At 55.1% G+C, this 23,131-nt stretch overlaps 1 protein-coding gene across 2 annotated transcripts in view; it reads left to right on the plus strand.

The window, feature by feature from the left end:
* The window catches only part of LOC122389792 (prophage side tail fiber protein homolog StfR-like), a 108,838-nt gene that overhangs the window by 63,073 nt on the left and 22,634 nt on the right, over positions 1-23,131 (plus strand). The window contains exons 3-7 of one of the 2 annotated variants that reach the window (XM_043382190.1): positions 13,032-13,171; positions 14,439-14,588; positions 15,040-15,116; positions 17,639-17,762; positions 22,413-22,596. In XM_043382190.1, the coding sequence (XP_043238125.1) occupies positions 13,032-13,171; positions 14,439-14,588; positions 15,040-15,116; positions 17,639-17,762; positions 22,413-22,596 (675 nt within the window). The remainder of the gene's footprint in view (positions 1-13,031; positions 13,172-14,438; positions 14,589-15,039; positions 15,117-17,638; positions 17,763-22,412; positions 22,597-23,131) is intronic. The other variant, XM_043382191.1, reaches the window with a different exon arrangement.

Genomic DNA, 23,131 nt, shown 5'->3' on the forward strand with positions numbered 1-23,131 from the left:
AAAGTGGGGTCTCAAGGGGTTTGACGTCCATAGTAGTTGCCAGGCTTATTTGATCAGTCATAGTCGAAAGGTGGGCTACTAGAACCGAAAATTGATTTGTTTGTATATAAATAAGCGATTTGTTGGCCAAAATCGCCTGGATTACAACTTAAAAAAAAATTAAGGCAAAAGACTTAAGTTGTAAGGATTCTAAGGCCCTCAAGGGTTGGTACTTTCCAGGTATCAAATAGGTTCCACCGCGAAAGTTCCGTCGTGAAAAGGGACACTAGGAAGTATACCTACTTTCGGAGTTAAGAGGTCGATGTGCCAAACTTATAGCTGTTTTCTACCACAAGGCTCAAAAGCCTCAGCAATCAGCATGGGCACTACTGTTAACGCCAGACCCCTTGAGACCCTAATTTTTCGCGATTATTTTTAAATGCGTGGAAGAATTTCAACCAAGCTCAGGACATGGCCGTTTCAAGACCTGCCGAAACTTTTACAATTTAGATATTTTATCGCCATTTTAACCCTCGCCGGACCTATTGGTTTTCTACATACGCGCCGGCCGAGGGGGGGGGGGGCGGGTACGACCCCCCTCGCCGTTTCGCCCCTGGTGGAGCTAGCGCGTCGCGGAAAAAACGAGCGTGTGCGCCGTTACAAGACGCAGAGATTGGTACCCGATTTTAAGGTCCTAGGTCAACCGGTGACCTCTGAGGTCAGGTCAAGTGCCCCAGGGTACGGTTCAGTTTTTGGTGAATAACTCCGCAAAAAACGGCCGCAGAGCCGCAATTTTGGCAGCATCGTGTTCGCCTTGATCAGGCGCGTCGAATGATATACTTTTTGTCCGGGTCAGGTCAACATGGGGTGTTGACCTCAGGTCAAGGTCAGGTCAGCACCCCCAGGTCACGAAGTTGGTCGAAAGAGGTCATGTCGCATATCATTCGATTCGGCAGGTCTTCCTGAGTCCAGTGGTGGCTTTCCCGACTCGCTAGCTCAATTTGATCGGGAGTTATTGACGAAAAACTAATATGACCTTGATGACGTCATAAATGACGTCACGGAAGGTCAACATTGCAAAAGTGACGCATCTAACCTTGCAAGGAGTGCATCAAACCACGATTCTGTGTGCTTGAGATAGTTGGAGATCGTTCCCGGCGCCAGAATAGCAGTTTGAATTTTTCCCCATTGACTTATAATGGTGAGGTCACGAAAATGACCTGACCTCATATGACCTCTAGGAAAAATCCGAGATATACAAGTTGTGAGACTCATAATGGATACTAGATCCTGCAAGTTTCATTTCCCTGTGACATCTCCTCTGGCAGTGAGGGCGTTGCGAAGTTGCGACATCTGAAGACCGTGCAGAGGTTCACTTATGACGTCATAGGTCAGTGACCTGACCAGACCCAAAAATGCGGTTGGTGTCAAAAGATGCGGCTTGGATCAAAGATCAGGTATGCCAAGTTTCAGCTCTCTATCGCCAGCGTGTTCGGAGCTATCGCGAAAAAAAACCTATGGGGGGGGGGCGGCACCCGCCCCCCCCCTCGGCCGGCGAGGATTAATATTTCACGCACTTGTCATTGACTCGTAATGTTAAATTTCGAGCAAGATTTTCACCCGGTGTGTAGAGGCTATCACCAGTCAGTCTGTGATACGTTATGACGTCACAGCTAAGCCCTGGAGGGATTCTGCCGTCTGGAGGGATCCGCCTTCTCGGGGTGGACGGTGTGGGCGGCGTCAGCTGCCCGGTCCGGCCGTGGAGAGCGGCCGGATTCACCAAACGGATCCCACATGCCCCCTCGGGTGGGACGCCGGATGGCCGACGTGCCACCCTCGGCGCCCCGCAGCCGCGACACCACCGAACACACCGGACCACCTGCTGCGGGCTGGGGAGCCGCGTCGCCGCGGCCCCCGGTCCGCTGAGTAACCATGGGTGTAACTTTGTATACTTTCGAGGTCCCATGTGGGACCCCAATGCGAACATTTGGGACCCCAATTGTCATTTTGGGACCCCAATAGTGGAGGCCCCCGAGACGCATCAGCTACTTTGCAAACGGAGGTCCGATATTCATATAAAAGGTTCTCTGTTTAAATAGGAGGCCCCTTGGACAAATCGGAGGCCCTGTTGGACAAATAGGAGGCCCCCTGAACAAGTAGGAGGCCCCCTGAACAAGTAGGAGGCCCCCTGAACAAGTAGGAGGCCCCCTGAACAAGTAGGAGGCCCCCTGAACAAGTAGGAGGCCCCCTGAACAAGTAGGAGGCCCCCGGAAAACAAAAAGTCCCCTGGAGAAATAGGAGGCTCTCTGGACAAGTAGGAGGCCTCCTGGACAAATAGGAGGCCCTAGACAAATAAGAGGCCCCTAGACAAATAGTAAGCCCCATGGACAAGTAGGAGGCCCTCTGTACAAATAGGAGGCCCCCCTGCAAAAATAGGAGGCCCCCTGGACAAATAGGAGGTCCTAGACCTAGACAAACAGGAGGCCCCTTTCACAAAAGGAGGCCCCTGGACAAATAGGAGGCCCCATGGACAAGTAGGAGGCCCTCTGTACAAATAGGAGGCCCCTGCAAAAATAGGAGGCCCCCTGGACAAATAGAAGGTCCTAGACCTAGACAAAAAGGAGGCCCCTTTCACAAAAGGAGGCCCCCTGGACAAATAGGAGGCCCCTTTCACAAAAGGAGGCCCCTGGACAATTAAGAGGCCCCCTGAACAAGGAGGCCCCCTGGATAAAGAGGAGGCCCCCTAAAAATAGGAGCCCTCTGGATAAATAGGAGGCCGCTTGGAAAATAAGAGGCTACTTTAACCAATAGAAGGCCCCTTGGACAAATAGGAGGCCCCCTGAACATGTAGGAGGCACGCTGGACAAATAGGAGGCCTCTTGGGCAAAGAGGCCCCCTAGAAAAATAACAGGTCCCTTGGACAAATAGGAGGCCCCCTGGACAAATAGGGGACCTCTTGAACAAATAGGAGGCTCCATGGACAAGTAGGAGCTAGATGCTCTCTGTACGAATAGGAGGCCCCCTGGACAAATAGAAGGCTCCCTTAACAAAAAGGAGTCCCTTCAAAAAAAAAGGAGGCCCCGGGACAAGTAGGAGACCCTTGGACAAATAGGAGGCCCCTGCACAAATATGAGACTCCTAGTCGAATAAAAGACCCCTGGATAAATAGGAGGCCCCTGGACAAATAGGAGGCCCCTGAACACGTAGGAGGCCCCCTAGATAAAGAGGAGGCCCCCTGGAAAATAGAAGCCCCCTGGATAAATAGGGGACCTTCTGGAGAAACAGGAGGCCTCCTGGACAAATAGGAGGTCCCATAGACGAATAGGAGGCCGCTTGGACAAATAGGAGGCGCCGTTAACCAATAGGAGGCCCCCTAGACAAACAGGAGGCCCTCTGTAACAGTAGGAGGCTCTCTGTACGTACAAGACCGGCGCTCGACCTGTAGAAGCTTAGCCGTATGTACGCTAGGAGGCTCTCTGTGCAAGTAGTCGAAGTAGGAGGCTCTCTGTACTGTACCTACAATTACAAATAAGAGGCCCCCTGGGTAACTTAGATGCAACACAAATCGGAGGTCACCTATAAAAAAAGCGGGACTCTGTTTGAATACCTGATTTAATAAATTATTTTCCTGATATTCAAATTACTTAGGTAATCCTCGTCCGCACATGGGGGGGGGGGGGGCAGTGGTTGCCACACCTCCCACCCCGACCTAGGTAGTTTTTTCTGCTCTGCACTAAACATTTTGATTGCTTGAAGTCGGATATTTCGTATAGCTGCTGCTCTATCCTTTTTTTAGCGTCCACTGAAAATTTCAAGTTTCTGTGGTTTTTGGTTTCGGAGATATGACCTTATTCTTCAGGTAATGTCATAACCCAAATGACAAATACCCAATATCTTGCGTTGGCGTTGGGTCTTGTGAGCTTTTGACACCTTGATTTCGGCCTTTTTTGTCAGTCTTACCTCCCACCTATCATGGAACATGTTGTTCAATGATGTAGAGATGCCAGGGTCAGGGTCAAGGTCAACCTAGGTCGTCTAAAAATATTGCGTTTTAGGCAAGCTGAATTTACTTTCGTGAAGTTTCTTTGACTGTATTTTTGGCAAAAGCTTCTCAGTTCATGATCTCATGTAATATGGACACATTCACAGTCGGTGCACACATCAGTATACTCGTACACACAGACACACACAGACATACAAACACATGTCATTGACCTTGAGCTAACTTGACCTGAAATGACCACAGCCAGCAAAAACCTAGTCGGATAGTGTGACAAAGAGGTTCTAGCTGGCTTGGCACCACAATACGGCAGCGTCATCGGTACATGATGAGCAGCGCACGTGATATTCCAACGGGCAACGGTGACCCCAAACAGCAACATTCTTTAGTTTGACCTGACCTGGAAGGTCAATGACTGACCTGATGAGGTAAAATTGGTATCATTGGATTCGTCACTTCCCAAATAATATGTTGCTCTTGACCGCAAGGCTTAAAATCTTGTAAGAAAAAATTGTGGTGATGTCGAATAAGATGCCTACACAAGCAGCGGGCCAACCCATCATATACCGATGACGCTGCCGTATTAGTGCCAAGCGAGCTAGAACAGCTCTTTGTCACACTATCCGACTAATTTGCTGGCTGTGGTCATTTCACGTCAAGTTAGGTCAAGGTCAATGATATGTGTTTGTATGTCTGTGTAATGTGTATGTCTGTGTATGTACTGATGTGTGCACAGATCGGTTTGTGTGTCCCTATTACACTTGATCATGAACTGAGAAGCTTTTACTAAACATACAGTCAAAGAAACTTCACGAAAAGTAAATTCAGCTTGCCTAAAGCGCAATAATTTTAGATGACCTAGGTTGACCTTGACCCTGACTCTGACATCTGTACATCGCAGAACAACATGTTCAATGATAGGTGGGAGGTAAGACTGGCAAAAAAAAAGCCGAAATCAGCGTGTCAAAAGCTCACAAGGCCCATAGCCATCGCAAGATATTGGGTATTCGTCATTTAGGACATGACATGACCTGAAGAACAAGGTCATATCTCCAAACCCAAATGCCGCAGAAGCTTGGAATTTTCAATGGACGCTGAGAAAAGATAGAAAAGCAGCTATACAAAGAAAATCAGGTTTCTAGCTTTAAAAATGTTAAGTGTAGAGCAGAAAAACTAACTTGGGGGTGGCGACCCTCCCCCCAGGTGCCGGCGAAGGTTAACCCTCACACTTTCTGGGGTCGGCTTACGGCTAGATTCCTTGCGCAATGCTGTGCCGTTAATTTTTTTTTCTATTATAAAGGCATTGTGTTTTATTGTCAAAAGTGAAAAAGCCAGAAATTTTCGTCGATTTCGGATGCCGCGGGGGATATTTACATACAATGTCACCCTGCTGGCCTGGATCCACCAGTAGGGTCAGGTGACCTACCATTTCTTTATCGATATTAAAAAAAAAAATCATGGCATCAGAGCTGTGACGAAAAATAAGTGGCCTAAATCCGATGAGAAAACTGGATTTGGGGGTACCCCATGTTTGGCTTCTGAGCCTCTGGTCCCCCAATGAAAATTTCTTAGAGGAGGCCCTGGCGTGGCTCGTAAATTACCGCTTCCGCAATTGGAGGCCCCTAATTGCTTGGAGGCCCCCACTAAATGGAGGCCCCCTTGGACGTTTGGGACCCCAATGGTGATGTCAAAGTTTCACCCATGTGAGTAACTGAACACCGACGGCCCCGCCACGAGCGCCAGTGGCGGGGCGCGCGACCGCGGCCCATCGGGCCCCCGAGGAGGGTACAGCCGACGTGCCAAGAATCGCCGGTATCGCCACAACTGCCGCACCAGAAGCCAACTACTGCTCGTCAGTTGGAACGCGGAGGGACTGCGGAAGAAGGTTCCCGAGGTCTCCCGCTGGCTCTCTGACAGGAAGGTGGACGTGCTGGCGGTACAGGAGGCTCAGCTGCCGTCTGGCCGGAACATCGCCATCCCGGGGTACCAGGCGGCTGCGGTCGCAAGACGGGCGCAGGGCAGGAGACGGGACGGGCCGATCAAGGGTGGGGACGTCGCCATCTACGTTCGGGACGGCCTGTCCTACTCAACCATCGAGGCGTCCCCGCTCCTGCCCCAAGACACTACGACGGAATGGTGCGCCATCAAGATCATCCCGCACCAAATGCGAGGCCAGCCCTCAAGAGAGTCATCATCACTCGACATATTGTAAACTGTGGGTGAGACGGCGGTCCCAGTTTACAGTCATCCGATCGTGTGATCGGGGAGCGTGTTCCTTTCCGAGCACTCGTCAGCCACCAGGGCTCTTCATGTCGCCCTCGCTTCCTCGTCTTCCGTCTTCCTCCAAAGCCTTGGTTTGATGAGTAGAGAAGTGTGTATTTACAAATTTCAGATTTTACTAATGTACAGCACACACGGACGTCAGACGGTATACTAAAACTACGCGCATGCGCTAGACGGTCTATCTAGTAACGTGAGACATGCGCAGCGTGTGTGCGCGGATATACGAGTATACATAAGCAATGGCTCACCGACACATGCGCAGCAGGTGTGCGCGGCTGTAGGGAACTCCTACACTACCCCCTCCCTAGACGGGTCGCGAACGTGACGCGTCGAGATCGCTGTGGGGATCGAACGTCGCGATCGGTGCGAGAGCGCAAGATAGATCGCGGTGGAGCTGGTCCCGGTGCTGCTGCTCTTGGAGATGGTTGTTCTGCAGGCGGCGTGTCTTGTGGCAGCATCAGCTCCAGGCCGTCCGACCGGGCAGCTGATGGTGGCAGAGTCGCAGAGGCAGGAGACAGCTGCGCAGGTAGGTGTGGCGTCTCTTCCGGAGACGCAGGCTCGCAGTGGTCGATGTTGCTGGTTGGTGCGCTGGCGGCCACCGGCTGCTTGTTGGGTGGAGCTGGCGTCGGCGTCGGTCGCTTCGGTAGGTTGCCGCGAGGAGATGCGCTGAGTGAGGCGTCAGCGTCGATCCGTTGCTGTTTGGCAGTCTTCGTGTTCCGCACGAAGAGAAGTGTTGCGGCAGATGCTTTCGACCGGCTGCACGGAGGCTCGCAGCGGCGGGCCTTGTTGCCGAAACGCTGGTGGTACCAGCAGACAGAGCTGTCTGGGTACGTCGGCGTCGGAGGGCGTGACGGGCGAGGCGTCTGACGGCTGCGATGTCGACCTTTGTTGCGGTGGGAGAAACTGCACGGCGCTTTGCAGCGACGCGCTCTGGCACCGAAGCGCTGGTGGTACCAGCAGATCTCGTAGGTTGACGGATGCGCTGGCTTTAGAGGGCGGTTTTCATGGCGTCGTTGATGCTGGCTTCGGCCAAGTTGCGATGCTGCGCCTTTGAGTCGACGCTGGGTGGCCTCCATTTGCTGTACTCGGACGATGAGGGTCGCGATGGTGGCTAGCAGGGCTGTGAGCCGACCTGCTGCCTCGGGTTCGGGTGCCGGCGAGCTGAAGCTGTTTGCGGGAGGAGCGGTGTGCTGCCGGGTGGCTTCGCTCGACTCCATGGTGTGGTCCACGAGTAGCCCGGATCACGTCGGGGTCACCAGTGTAAACTGTGGGTGAGACGGCGGTCCCAGTTTACAGTCATCCGATCGTGTGATCGCGGAGCGTGTTCCTTTCCGAGCACTCGTCAGCCACCAGGGCTCTTCATGTCGCCCTCGCTTCCTCGTCTTCCGTCTTCCTCCAAAGCCTTGGTTTGATGAGTAGAGAAGTGTGTATTTACAAATTTCAGATTTTACTAATGTACAGCACACACGGACGTCAGACGGTATACTAAAACTACGCGCATGCGCTAGACGGTCTATCTAGTAACGTGAGACATGCGCAGCGTGTGTGCGCGGATATACGAGTATACATAAGCAATGGCTCACCGACACATGCGCAGCAGGTGTGCGCGGCTGTAGGGAACTCCTACAATATACAATCTGTACCGCCCCCCGTCCCGACTGTCAGCTGAGGACGAGCGGGAAGACCACTTCTCTCTGGACATGCTCCCATCGCTACCTAACGTCATAGCCGTCGGAGACATCAACGGCCACCACCCCGTCTGGGATGTTAATTGTTCCGAACCGGACGCGGTGGGGACCCGGGTGAACGACTGGCTTGAGTTCCATCACTGGGTGACTCTCAACTCCGGCGCGGCCACCTGTGTCGGCTACGGGAACCGCACTCGACAGACCGCCCCGGACGTCGCGATGTGCCACCGTGACATGGCGGGCCGCTGCACGTGGACGGTCGGTGAGGACCTGGGGAGCGACCACCTCCCTCAGCTGATCCACACCTCGATCGGCGGCGCGCGACCGAAGAGGATCCGCAAGAGCCGATGGGCCTTTCACAAGGCGGACTGGACTGGGTTCGCGGCTGACTGTGACGCGGCCCTCGCTGACCTGCGCCCGGACTCGCTGTCGGTGGAGGGCCTCAGCGAGCGGCTGGTGGCCGCGATCCTGTCCGCCAGCACCGCCCACATCCCGCGGGGTGCGCGCGCCGACCCCAAGCCATGGGCGCTCGATCCGGACCTCGTGGCCGCGGTGGCGGAGCGCCGGGAGGCGAGGGACGCCCTCAAGGAGCACGACTCGGAGGAGGCGAGATCCAGATGGAAGACAGCCAAGAAGTCAGTTGCGACCATGGAGGCCGAAGCACAGAAAAGGAGCTTCCGCGAACTGGCGACCGGAGAACTGAACAAGCCGGCAGCCATAGGGAAGGTCACCAAGATCCTGCGGAAGATGGAGGGTGCTGCACCGGACGTCTGCCCAGACCGGGCCATCAACGGGGACTGCGGGCAACTGCTCGCGGAGGACCGGGCCAAGGCCGAGGCGTTCGTCCGCACGTACGCCCACGTCAGTAGAAACGTGCGCCAACCCAAGCGCGACCGGATCGTCAAGACGGAGCTCCGCGGCCTCAAGGCTGCCCCGTGCTGCTGCAGGGGACAGCGCACCGACCAGTGTCAACCCTTCACCGAACAGGAAATGCACGACCAAATCCGACACCTCGGGACGAAGAAGGCGCCGGGACCGGACCAGGTATGCACCGAACACCTGCGGCACCTCGGACCGACGGCCTACCGGACCCTTCTGGCACTCATCAACAGATCGTGGTCCAACTTCGAGACGCCCGCCTCATGGCGACCATCATCCCCATCTTGAAGGCCGGCAAAGACCCCAAACAAGTGGGCAGCTACCGCCCGATCGCGCTCACGAGTCACATCGCCAAGCTAGCGGAGCGGATGATCGCGGCCCGGACGACCTACCTCATCGAGCGAGACCGACTGGTGCCCCCCGAACAGGTCGGGTTCCGCCGCGGGAGGTCGGCGGAGGACAGTCTGGCCCGCTTGGTCCAAACCGTTCAAGATGGCTGGAATCGCCCCAAGCCGAGACGAGGCCCGGAGGATGGCGTGACGGCGGACCGCTTTGTCCTCCTGGCGTTCGACTTCTCCCGTGCCTATGACACGATCGATCACCGGATGTTACACCTGAAGCTCCTCAAGCTCCTCCCCAGATGTCTCGCGACCTGGATATTCCGGTTCCTTCGCGACAGGCGGGCCCGCGTAGAGGTCAACGGCGCGCACAGCAGCGAGCGCGTGTTCCGCGCGGGCCTGCCGCAGGGCTCGGTCCTGGCACCGACCATCTACACGCTCTGGGCGGCGGACCTTATCGAGACCCTGCGGAACGCCTCGGACCGCACGGACGTCCTGATGTATGCGGACGACACGGCCACACTGAGCGCTGGAGCCACCGTAGAGCTCGCGGTGGCTCGCGCCCAGAAGTCGGCCGACGCCCTGGCCCGATGGGCAAGGCACTGGAAGATGTCCATCGCCGGACAGAAGACCCAGGCGCTGCTGCTGACTCAGCGGAGCAGGGACGAGCGTGGCGTGCAACTCCTGGTGAACGGCACGCAGGTCACCGGTGGCACCAGCCTACATCTTCTGGGGGTGACCTTCGACAGACTTCTACATTTTAAAGACCACTGCGACTCTCTGCGGCGGAAGGTCCGGCCGCGGACGGCACAGCTGCGGAGGATGACCGGCCGGACCTGGGGTCTCCGCGAGGCGCAGCTCAGGACAGTCGCGAACGGGTATGTCCGGGGAGCCCTTGAATACGCGGCGGGTGCCTGGCTCCCGGCCGCGTCCCCGTCACACGTTCAGCTGGTGGAGCGCGAGCTGCTGGCGGCCGCCCGGGTGGTGACCGGATGCCCACGGTCCACCCCCAGGGATCCCCTGCTGGCCGAGGCGGGCATCCCTTCAGCATGGTCCACCAGGAAGACGCTGGCCGCGCGAACGCTCTGCCGAGCGCTCGCCCTGCCGGAGGACGACCCTCTTCGCCGCGTCGCGGAGGCCGACCCACCCACTCGACTGCGGTCTACCACCGGCTGGCGACAACTGGGGCGATCGGCGCTGATCGAGGCGGGCGCCGAGGGAGTGACGGTGGAGCCGCGCCTCGAGGTTCCCCTCCTCCCGTGGACAACCTGCCGCCCGATCACCTTCAATCTGGACGTGGGACCCGGCGGTCGTCGAGCCTCCTCCAACGAGACGCGACGAGAGGCCGCGCGGCAGCACCTGGCGGCGCTCCCAGCCCAGGCCACGTGGATTTGGTCCGACGGCTCTGCGGACGCTAGGGTCAGGCGAGGAGGGGGCGGCGCCGTCATCTTTACCGCGTCGGGGGAGACTCTCGAGGTGGAGGTGGCGGCGGGAGGCCTCTGCTCCAGCACCCGTGCGGAGCTGTTTGCCCTGAGGGCGGCGCTGGAGCGAGTCCGGGATGAGCCGTCCCCCGCCCCGCTGGTGGCGTGCTCTGACTCACGAGCGGCCCTGAGCCTCCTCAGCGCGGGAGCGGCCGCCCAGACCACCACTATCGGCGCGGCGATCTGGAGGACGCTGCTGGACATTGCCGAGCGCCGGCAGGTGACCCTGCAGTGGGTCCCTGCTCACCGCAGGCTGGCGGAGAACGAGCACGCTGACGCCCTGGCCAAACAAGCGGCCACCCTGCCCCAGGGCGCCGTGCCCTCGGACGCTCGGTCCCTGACACGGGCAGTTCATCGGACGGCCACACGTCAGTGGCGCGAAAACTGGCCCGACTCCTTTTTTAAGACTATCTTCGGGAGCACCCTGCCGCTCCCCATCCCCGGAGAGGACCGAGAGGCCGCCATCTCGGTGCACCAGTTGAGGGCGGGCCACTGGGGCCGCTCGCTCCAATACCTGCACCGGATCGGCCGCCACCCCTCCGTGGCATGCCTGCAGTGCCCCGATAAGCGGTGCCCCGCGGTGCTCTGCGCCGTGTGCCGGGAGGAGGCGCACGTGCCGGAGCACGTCTTGCTCCGCTGCCCGGCCCTCGCTGGCGCCCGCCTGCGGCTAACTGGCAGCATTTACGTCGACCCGTCGCGGCTGCGGGACGCCGACCTGGTGGCTGCCTTGGAGGCCGGCTACCTTCGCCATAGGGAGCCTCTCGGCTATGGTCCTCCGTAAGGAGGTCCCAGGGGGAACAACAACAACAACAACAACAACAGCTAAGTCCCGCCTCTGTGGTCTTGGCCTGCGGCTGTTTCGGGCCGGCGCGCGGTCACTCTCGCTGTGGCGGGGAGCGGGGACGGTCGAGCGGTGCCGAAAGCCGGCGGAGTTGTGCGTAACGTCTTGTCTGGCAGTGCCCAAAGAGCGACATGATGACCGAGGAGCCATAAATGCTCAATGCACATTGCTTGTACAATGCTGATATGTTCGCTGATATTTGTTTTATTTTTTTATAAGCTGCAAATGACGGGCAGATAGCATATACCTAACTGACATAAGGTTAGGAAATATTCACCTGACACCTATATTTAAAGCCCATGGCGTTGCAGATAATGCGATAATGGGATGTCGGATGTCACCAAGTAGCTGCCGATTTGTACATCGCTATGCAACCATCGAACAACGCAATATTAAGTTGATTGCCTTCGCTTCACATCATAAGGCTCGCTCGTATTTCAAACAGATACCTACCCTACATCGAAAATGGTATTTGTTAGGAATCGTTAACGTTTGTTCGAAGCGTGTGAGTAGTAGGTTGAGGAGTGATGGTCCTCTTGGTCCTATGTATATACAAGAGTCAACAAGAGCCTAACATTTACTTGACCGTCTGCTGCAATTGATTCATAGCACGTGAAGCGTCAGCGAAATTCATAGTCCTTTACAGATGGCAGGGGTGTCGTTTGTACAGAGGTCGCTGATGGGCACGGGTCAATGCCGCAGTCGTGGGCGGAGCCTGATGTCATGACGTAGAAAGCCTCTATCCAGGATGGAAAAACAGTTAACATTACGAGTCAATGATAAGTGCCACAAATATTTAAGTGACGACAAAATGTATTTGAAGAAAAAGTTTCGGCTGGTCTTGAAACAGCTACTTCCTAAATATGGTTGAAATTATTCCACGCATTTAAAAATAATCGCGAAAAATTAGGGTCTCAAGGGGTCTGGCGTTAACAGTAGTCGGTACTCTAGTAGGACGAGGTAGGCACAATTAGGCAAAGGTTTTTGTCAAGTTTCTAGGTATTACTGGCTTGTTTGACATTTTTTGAAAAGCTTGAACAATTTACTTTACTTAAAGCATTTTCTGAAGTGCAGAAAATGGCTCTTACCCAAACTATGTAATCAAACAAACGAATGCCATTAGGTAGGGAGAGTGGAGACGAAAGGAAGACAACGAATGACATAGGCACTGCCTACCTTGTCTATATGGGAGAACCGCCCCTGAATTCTTCTGGTTCAGTTGTCATTGAATCACTACTGACGACTGACCAGCCTTTACCCTGAACATTTGGCAACACTCCGGGCGACCGGCAGACGTCGAGCAGTACGGTGCTGTACCCTGACTGACGTCACATTTGGCAGCACTCCGGGCGGCCGGCAGACGTCGAGCAGTACGGTGTTGTACCCTGACTGACGTCACATTTGGCAGCACTCCGGGCGGCCGGCAGACGTCGAGCAGTTCGGTGCTGTACCCTGACTGACGTCACATTTGGCAGCACTCCGGGCGGCCGGCAGACGTCGAGCAGTACGGTGCTGTACCCTGACTGACGTCACATTTGGCAGCACTCCGGGCGGCCGGCAGACGTCGAGCAGCACGGTGCTGGCGGCGGGTGCGGCCGACCCCGGCAAAGGCGGCCTTTCGGCTACCATTGGAGAGAGCGAGGGAGGCGCCGGCACCGGACCCGGCCGGGCCGAGTCAGACGGTAACGGGGGGCGATCAGACGGTAGGAGGGGGTTTGATAAGAAGGGGGAGGGGGTCGGACGGTCCGGGGTGCCCTCACTTTCCTATATGTAGCAATGTGGCACAGTAGTTTAACCCGCGCACCGACGGGGGGGCGGATATCCGCCCCCCTGAGGTTTTTCGCGGATAGCGGGAAAACCGCGGCGCGTAGCGCCGCGAAATTTGGTACAACTATTCTCTCATAAATTTTATACATGGTGTGCAAGTTTGAACCTCCTAAATTTTAAGGTCAGGTCACCAGGTCACTTTGAATGACCCAACCTCAAGTCACTTTTTTGCAACTTTGTCACCGTGCCAGAGCTACAGTAGATGTCGGAGGCCTTTGAAAGTCGCAGGATGTTATTAGGTCATTAGTAGCTACAATTTGTATATCTCGGAATTTTGATATCGGTGACCTAAGGTCAGGTCAATTTCGCGGGCTCCCCATTATAAGCCAATGGGGGAAAATCAACTCCCTGTTTTTACCACTAAAACGGGTCGGAATGGCCCCATATACCATACATGACTTCTTATACGATCAACCTTCACTACCTTGAGATCTGTTTTGCTGTTGGGCAGCTGTAAGGTCATGTGACGTCATCAAAGGTCACCAAAGGTTTTTTGCCAATAACTCCGTACAGGAACAAGATACAGCCACGCGGATGGTCTCATTGTGTTCAGCTCGTCAAGACGCAACGAATGGTATACATGATGACCTCGAGGTCACGTGACCTGAGGTCAACCTTTGACCTTGACCTTTCGAGGTCAACATATATATCATTCGATGCGGATTGACGAGAGGATCACGATGATGCCCTTAGTTCGTTCCTATCTTGACTAATTCTAATGTTATTCGAGACAAACTCTCTCCATATCTAGCGCCGCCATTTTGACATTTTCGACCCCTGTGACGTCATCTTTGACCTGACCTGAAAATGACCTAGGTAAAAATTGTAGACCTTGTCAGTGCGTATCCGATGCCGTTTACCGCTTGTCGCTATCTTGCTTCGTTCTCGAGATCTCAGGGGGGGGGCGGTCATCCGCCCCCCCCCGTCGGTGCGAAGTTGGCGCAGACCCCCGTCGGTGCGCGGGTCAAAGCCATGGTGGTCCCGGTACAGCGCTGATCGCCACATTTGCGATATACGATTAATTAAACTGCTCATTGATGATGTCACCTATTGTGTAAAGCCCCATCCTCCGTTTTGCCGTGAGGCGCGGTACTGACGACGCCACCGTGACGTCACTGTCAGGGACGGCGTTGATCGGCAGCATTGCCGTGAATGACGGCCGAATTTCCACGTCCACGGCCATAGTCAGCACCCGGGGCGACTCCGACAAAGGCACGGAGGTGGGCGCCATCGGTCTGACGTCATCCGAGGGCCGCGGCGGCACCGCCAAAGGTCAGTGACGTCACCAAACACACGTGCTTAAGGTTTTCCCGTTATTTGGCGTGACGTCACAGTTATGTGTTCCGTTATTAGGCGTGACGTCAGTTCTGTGTTCTGTTTTTAGGTTTCACATCAGCTCTATACTCCGTTTTCATATGTATGTGACGTCAAAGTAGTGTGTCCCATTATTAGGTGATAAGTCAGAGTTCTGTGCTCCATTTTTAGGTGTGTGACGTCACGGGGCGGTGTGTTGTATTCTCAGGCGTGCAGTTTGGCGGCTCCCGGACCGTATGTGTGTGACGTCACGGGGCGGTGTGTTGTGTTCTCAGGCGTGCAGTTTGGCGGCTCCCGGACCGTATGTGTGTGACGTCACGGGGCGGTGTGTTGTGTTCTCAGGCGTGCAGTTTGGCGGCTCCCGGACCGTATGTGTGTGACGTCACGGGGCGATGTGTTGTGTTCTCAGGCGTGCAGTTTGGCGGCTCCCGGACCGGACCGGCCACCAAGGGCACCTCGCAGACAGAGCTGACCATCGGCTCGTCGGTGAGTCAGCATACTCCAACCCCAACTCCTACTCAGCTCCAAAAGGCTGGCTAATATTGGTACATATTATTGAGTTGAGTTGTAAAAGACAAGCATATATTATGAGACGGACACAACACATTCAGGTGGACGCATTTCGCTGAGTCCCCGGTAACTGTGTCAGGTCTGTGTATGATTTACAGGTCCCAGGTACAGGTACAGGTACTTTAGAGGTACAGATGTGGGGACCCAGGCGTCGGTGCCGGGGTAGCTGTGTATGACAGATCTGTGTGTGTGTGCTACTGTTAAGGCCGCCGTCCATTATGCGGAGCGCTTGCGTACGGAATTTAGCACAGAACCCTTGGGGCGCATCCAGTCCGTACGGAAATCGTGTGCGGACCGTGCGGACCGCATCCGAACGGCAATCAGCTGTTGATTTTTTCCGTCAGCTCTCCGCAAGCGTTTCGGAAGCGTTCGCCACGGAAACGAAATAACAAAGTCCGACATGTTGAACATTTCTGCGGAAAACGCAGACGGAATGGACGGGCCGACAGGGACCGTCTTCCTTGTCCGAGTTTTCGATTGGAAATTTAAGATATAATTTCAACTCATTCAAGATAAAGTAAGTAAGCCTAATTTCCTTGACATGGCAGCACTATGTGATGCTAGTAAATAACTATATTTTCTTTTGTAATAACTGATAACTGCTCTTCACTTAGTGTTCGCCAATGTCCGTCAGCTTTCCGTCTGCGGTCCGGATACAGTCAGCGAGCGGCGACATTCCTGACCGACTCCGGACGGAATTCTGTCACAGTGGACGACGGCCTTTACAGGTCGCCGATGTGGGGACCCAGGTGTCGGTCCCGGTAACTGTGTATGACAGGTCTGTGCATGTGTGACAGGTCGCCGATGTGGGGACCCAGGCGTCGGTCCCGGTAACTGTGTATGACAGGTCTGTGTCTGTGTATGTGTGACAGGTCGCCGATGTTGGGACCCAGCTGTCGGTCCCGCTAACTGTGTATGACAGGTCTGTGTCTGTGTATGTGTGACAGGTCGCCGATGTGGGGACCCAGGTGTCGGTCCCGGTAACTGTGTATGACAGGTCTGTGTCTGTGTATGTGTGACAGGTCGCCGATGTGGGGACCCAGGCGTCGGTCCCGGTAACTGTGTATGACAGGTCTGTGTCTGTGTATGTGTGACAGGTCGCCGATGTGGGGACCCAGGTGTCGGTCCCGGTAACTGTGTATGACAGGTCTGTGTCTGTGTATGTGTGACAGGTCGCCGATGTGGGGACCCAGGTGTCGGTCCCGGTAACTGTGTATGACAGGTCTGTGTCTGTGTATGTGTGACAGGTCGCCGATGTGGGGACCCAGGTGTCGGTCCCGGTAACTGTGTATGACAGGTCTGTGTCTGTGTATGTGTGACAGGTCGCCGATGTGGGGACCCAGGTGTCGGTCGCGGTAACTGTGTATGACAGGTCTGTGTCTGTGTATGTGTGACAGGTCGCCGATGTGGGGACCCAGGTGTCGGTCCCGGTAACTGTGTATGACAGGTCTGTGTCTGTGTATGTGTGACAGGTCGCCGATGTGGGGACCCAGGTGTCGGTCCCGGTAACTGTGTATGACAGGTCTGTGTCTGTGTATGTGTGACAGGTCGCCGATGTTGGGACCCAGGTGTCGGTCCCGGTAACTGTGTATGACAGGTCTGTGTCTGTGTATGTGTGACAGGTCGCCGATGTGGGGACCCAGGTGTCGGTCCCGGTAACTGTGTATGACAGGTCTGTGTATGTGTGACAGGTTGCCGATGTTGGGACCCAGGTGTCGGTCCCGGTAACTGTGTATGACAGGTCTGTGTCTGTGTATGTGTGACAGGTCGCCGATGTGGGGACCCAGGTGTCGGTCCCGGTAACTGTGTATGACAGGTCTGTGTCTGTGTATGTGTGACAGGTCGCCGATGTTGGGACCCAGGTGTCGGTCCCGGTAACTGTGTATGACAGGTCTGTGTCTGTGTATGTGTGACAGGTCGCCGATGTGGGGACCCAGGTGTCGGTCCCGGTAACTGTGTATGACAGGTCTGTGTATGTGTGACAGGTTGCCGATGTTGGGACCCAGGTGTCGGTCCCGGTAACTGTGTATGACAGGTCTGTGTCTGTGTATGTGTGACAGGTCGCCGATGTGGGGACCCAGGTGTCGGTCCCGGTAACTGTGTATGACAGGTCTGTGTATGTGTGACAGGTTGCCGATGTGGGGACCCAGGTGTCGGTCCCGGTAACTGTGTTGTGTATGATAGGTCTGTGTCTGTGTATGTGTGACAGGTCGCCGATGTGGGGACCCAGGTGTCGTTCCCGGTAACTGTGTATGACAGGTCTGTGTATGTGTGACAGGTTGCCGATGTGGGGACCCAGGTGTCGGTCCCGGTAACTGTGTTGTGTATGACAGGTCTGTGTCTGTGTATGTGTGACAGGTCGCCGATGTGGGGACCCAGGTGTCGGTCCCGGTAACTGTGTTGTGTATGACAGGTCTGTGTCTGTGTATGTGTGACAGGTCGCCGATGTGGGGACCCAGGTGTCGGTCGCCGGCGGCTCGGAGGCCACCCGTAAGGAGCCGGTGGTGACACAGGAGGACCACTCACAGGCGGATGCCGTGAAGCAGGCCAAGCGCCTTCTGGGTGAGAGAGGGAGCCGCTGTCCATGGAGGCCGGCGCCGAAACCGAACCTTCCACGTGCCCATGGCAAACGCTTTAGCGGACGGCCTCTTCTGGGTTGTTGAAATGTTTTTATACCCATTCACAAATTGAGCATTGGATGTAGGTAACTAATCGGACAATGAATGAGTTCTGGTTTTGAAAGCCCATGAACTTCTTGTTATGCGTGTTTTTTTTTTTAACAGATACTAGTTTTCATTCTAACCTATTTTTTTGCTAAATAATCCGATATTTCAGAGAATTCTCATAGCACACTTGAGTTTCGTGGGGCCTCTGAGTTCTGACAAAAAGTATTGACTACGAGCGAGCGAGCGAGCGAAGCGAAGTCTTTCCAATATAACGGAAAATCTCAGTATGAGCGGCCCGGCCCGGCCCGACCCGGCTTGTAACGCTTTTGAGAGGCTTATGTATATCTCAGCAACCGCTGGACCGATTGGCCTGCGTTTCTTCTTCTTCTTTTTTTGTTGAGATCCCTTCTATTCCGTAGTTGACTACTCTCGATGCATCTAGGTGACCGTCGTGGCACGTGGCATGAGAGAAGTCAGGTGTTGTTATTGTCAAGCTGTTTGCGGTTTTGCAAGCTGTTTTGCAGAAGTGGCAATTTTGAGAGGCCTATATCTCGGCAACCGCCTGAGCAGTTGACATGCGATAATTTTTGTATGTAGTTACATCCTTCTACCAAACATCGGATACTGTCGATGCGATGTTTGGTGGCCGCCGCCTCCACCGTACCGGCCGGCTCCCGCCCGGCCCGGGCGCGGGGGGTTCACCGCGGCCGGCGTGCCCGTCACCGTCAGCGGGGCTCGCGCGGGGGTGGAGCCTGGCGCCGCGACTCCAGCGGTGGCATGTTCAAGATCTGTGCCATCAACATACAGTCTCTTAAACCCAAGACCGTCGAACTTTCTCATGAACTTGACCGGTTTAAATACGACATTGTTCTCATCAGTGAGTCATGGCTCAAGCCCAGCATTCCCAGTCGCCTACTTGCTTTCCCTGGTTATGACTTTAAACGCAGTGACCGCAAGTTTACTCCCAAGGGTTACGGCGGTGTGGCGGTGCTGAGCCGAGCCGGTATGGAGACCAAGAAGATTGACGTTCCAGCCCCGCGCAGTGACGACTCTAAGCTTGAGTCACTGTGGCAGCTGCACCGGTGGGGCCGTCAAGAGGTCGTGGTTGGCGCCGTGTACCGAGCACCGCGGCGTACCGCGGCCGCGCTTGACGCCGACTTCTCCGAACTGGACGCACAGTACCAGCACGTCACGCTCCGTTACCCCGGCCGGCCAGTCATCATTGGCGGTGATCTAAACTGTTGTATGCTAGCTGATCCCAGTTCACATGCTGGCTGCGAGAGGTTAACCGCCTTTCTGAACAGATACTCGCTCACGCAGACCATCTCGACTCCCACTTACTCCACCGGCTCCCTTCTGGATGTTTTTATTGTCAACCGTAGTTTCGTTCTTAAATCAGGTACTAGGTTTTGCCATTTTAGTCCTCATCGTTTCATTCGCATGATCTGTGACATCCCACGATTTAGACGTAAGCCTACTGTCACCAAGGCTCGTATGTTCCGTAACATTGACATCGCTGATTATCACCTTGACCTGTCGTGTTGTGACTGGAGCCAGGTCTACTTATCAGACACCGTATCCGACAAGTGGGATTATCTTGTTGACGCCGTGCGCGGTGTGCTCGACCGTCATGCCCCCGTTCGCTCGGTTAAAATCCGCAACCCCTCTGCCCCTCCCCTGTCTGCCGCCACGCGCGACCTGATGGCTCGCAGAGCCGCCGCGCTCTCTAGCCGCGGGCACGGCTCTGACGAGTACCGGGCCGCTAACCGAGCGGTGCGTGCAGCTGTGCGGGCGGACAGTCGGAGCGATATTGAGGGGCGAATCGCAGCGGACGGTCCGGCTTCGGTGTGGCGTAACTTGCGGCGTGTCGTGAGTGGCAAGCGAGATTCGCATGTCACTTTTCCCCGCGTCAATGGTGACACACTGAATCAGTTTTTTGTCGATGTAGGCGCAAACATCGTTTCCGATTTGAACTCCAGTGTGCACGAATCGTCTCGGCAAGTGCCTGTGCGGCTACAGCGAGTCGGTTCGTGCGGTTTTACCGTGCAACCCGTCAGTCTCGAATTTTTAAAGAACGTTGTTTTTAGCATGCGAAACTCATCTGCTCGTGGCTCTGACGGGCTTTGCATTCGCGTTTTTAAGATGTCTTTTAGTGTGATCGGACCTGTTCTCTTGCATGTTGTGAACTCCTGCCTATCCATGAATGACATCCCCGCATCCTGGAAACATGCCCAAATCCACCCCATCCTGAAGTCCGGTGATCCCAACAATCCTGCAAACTACCGTCCTATTTCCATCCTCCCTGTCATCTCGAAGGTAGTGGAGAAGGTCGTACAGCGACAGCTTCAACACTACCTATCCTCCAACTCTCTCCTCTCCCCTACCCAACACGGCTTCCGTCCACATCACTGTACCGAATCAGCCCTTCTCCAAATCTCTGACCGAGCACTTGCTGGCATGGATCAAGGCCACATCTCTCTGCTCTGTTCACTTGATCTGTCTAAAGCTTTTGACGTGATTTCCCATTCTAAATTGCTTGACAAGCTCGAGCTGCACGGCATTGACACTGCCTGGTTTCGAAATTATCTTGACGGTCACACGCAAAGCGTAGCCATCTCTGCCTCACAGAGCTCCCCTCCGCTCAACATTAGCCAGGGCGTCTTCCAGGGGTCATCGTTGGGTCCTCTCTTGTTCAGCATCGTCGTTAACGATCTTAGCTTGTACGCTGGCGACTCTTTTATCATTCAGTACGCCGATGACACCCAGGTTTTAGTCTCTGGACACAAGTCCGAGCTACCTGACCTTATCTTAAAACTCGAGGCATCTCTCCAGTCGCTTGGTGATTACTTTCATTCGAACGGTTTAAAACTTAACGAGTCAAAATTCGAGCTACTTCCCATCGGCTCACGTCAAAATCTGCGAGACCTCCCACCGTTCACGGTCAAATTTCGGCAAGCCGTGCTATCACCTTGCACTGAAGCAAAAAATCTCGGTGTCACTTTTGATCGCCATCTCACTTGGGACTCGCACGTATCGCAACTATCACAGAAGTGCTTCGGCATCCTTATCGGTCTCTCCCACATCCGCCACTACCTACCATCCGGTACTCTCCCAATCCTTGTGTCTGCCCTCGTCCTTTCCCACGTCCGCTACTGCCTCTCCGTCTATGGCAACGGGTCTGCCAAGAACCTCGCCACCATCAACAAAATTCTAAATTTTGCGGCCCGCATCATCTCCGGCAAAAAGAAATTCGACCACATCTCCTCTGTCCTTGCCTCCCTCGGGTGGCCGGACCCCTCCACTATGGTTCAAGCCCAAACCCTAAACATCCTGCACAAAGCTAGACGAACAGGTCAGCCCGAGTCACTAGCTGCACTATTTGCCACTAATGCCGAGCGTCCAGACCGTAGTCGCAGCACCAGGCAGGACCACCTGCTTAGTCTTCCCCGCATACACGGCTCGGCTGCGGGGAAGCGGCAATTCGTGTACCGCGCTGCCGCAGGCTATAACGCCCTACCACGCGAGTTCTGGGACATGTCCACCTCGATGTTTACCAGCAAGGTCTTAGAACTCTTATCTTCGGTGACATGAGCTGACACGTCGCTGTAACCGCTTTTAGCTTATGCATCGTGAGTGTAGTGTGGTTTATGTGTGTTCACTTTTTATCCTCATCATTGCATTTCTTAGCGTGTGTTGACTCTGACTCGAGAATAGCCCTGTGATTCCGATCTCATGAAGGGATGAGTCTATGACGTAAATACAATACAGTACAATACGATGTGGGTCAACCCCCACTGCACGTGCAAAATGCAAAAAGAAGTGAGGTGTCAAATTTGTTCCCCTTACAATATCTCGGTAATTACTGGTGTGATTTTGCTGAAACTTGGCATGTAGGTAGGCATCCAGCAGGCAATGTATTACTATGTGATACGGTTAGGGTTCCACTGCACGTGCGCACGTGCAGTGGGTGCTTCCAGGGCCTCGTTTCATAAAGCGAGTCCGTAACTTACGCCGGTTTCTGGTCTTGTATTGCAAAAGCATGTGAAGCGATAAATGTATTTTCTCCATTCTGTTCTTGCTTGCGAGATAAATAAATTTAACAATTCAAACTAACGCGATCGCTTCACATGCACTTGCAATACAAGACCAAAAACCGTCGTAAGTTACGGACTCGCTTTATGAAACGAGGCCCAGATCTCGAGAACGGCTGGGCCAATTGCGGTCAAATTTGGTATACAGTTGGGTACCGGTTAGAAGAGTGCCGTGCAAAAGTCAGTTTTGACTCAGGTTGCACGTGCGCACGTGCAGGATGCCGCTTCCAGAACTCGGGAGCGACTGGGCCGGTTGCACCCAAATTTGGCACACCGTTAGCGATCGCTCAGTAGAGTGCCGCGCACAAGCCCGTTGGAAGTACCCTCTTGTCCTACCGCACGTGCAGAGCTCTCTCTCTCTCTCTCTCTCTCCCCCCCTCTCTCTCTCTTTCTCTCTCTCTCCCCCCCCTCTCTCTCTCTCTCTCTCTCTCTCTCTCTCTCTCTCTCCGTCCCAGCCCTCAGCGCGCAGAAGGAGCCGCCGGAGGAGCCGCTGAACTCCGGCTCCAAGGGCGCGCCCGTCGACGTCAAGGTCAAGGTCACGCCCAAAGGCGGCCAGGTCAAGGTCGAATCGCTGACCGAGTCTCAAGTCAGCCTGCCGGGACCGTCCCACTCGGCAGGAGGTCTTCAGTCCACCGCCCGGTACGTGAAAACACAGTCACCAGTCCACCGCCGGGTACGTGAAAACACAGTCACCAGTCCACCGCTGGGTACGTGAAAACACAGTCACCAGTCCACCGCTGGGTACGTGAAAACACAGTCACCAGTCCACCGCCGGGTACGTGAAAACACAGTCACCAGTCCACCGCCGGGTACGTGAAAACACAGTCACCAGTCCACCGCTGGGTACGTGAAAACACAGTCACCAGTCCACCGCCGGGTACGTGAAAACACAGTCACCAGTCCACCGCCGGGTACGTGAAAACACAGTCACCAGTCCACCGCCGGGTACGTGAAAACACAGTCACCAGTCCACCGCCGGGTACGTGAAAACACAGTCACCAGTCCACCGCCGGGTACGTGAAAACACAGTCACCAGTCCACCGCCGGGTGGGTGAAAACACAGTCACCAGTCCACCGCCGGGTACGTGAAAACACAGTCACCAGCTCACCGCCGGGTGGGTGAAAACACAGTCACCAGTCCACCGCCGGGTACGTGAAAACACAGTCACCAGTC

The sequence above is a fragment of the Amphibalanus amphitrite genome, unplaced genomic scaffold (assembly GCF_019059575.1).
Source record: "Amphibalanus amphitrite isolate SeventyFive unplaced genomic scaffold, NRLGWU_Aamphi_draft 000372F_arrow, whole genome shotgun sequence".
Taxonomy (NCBI): domain Eukaryota; kingdom Metazoa; phylum Arthropoda; class Thecostraca; order Balanomorpha; family Balanidae; genus Amphibalanus; species Amphibalanus amphitrite.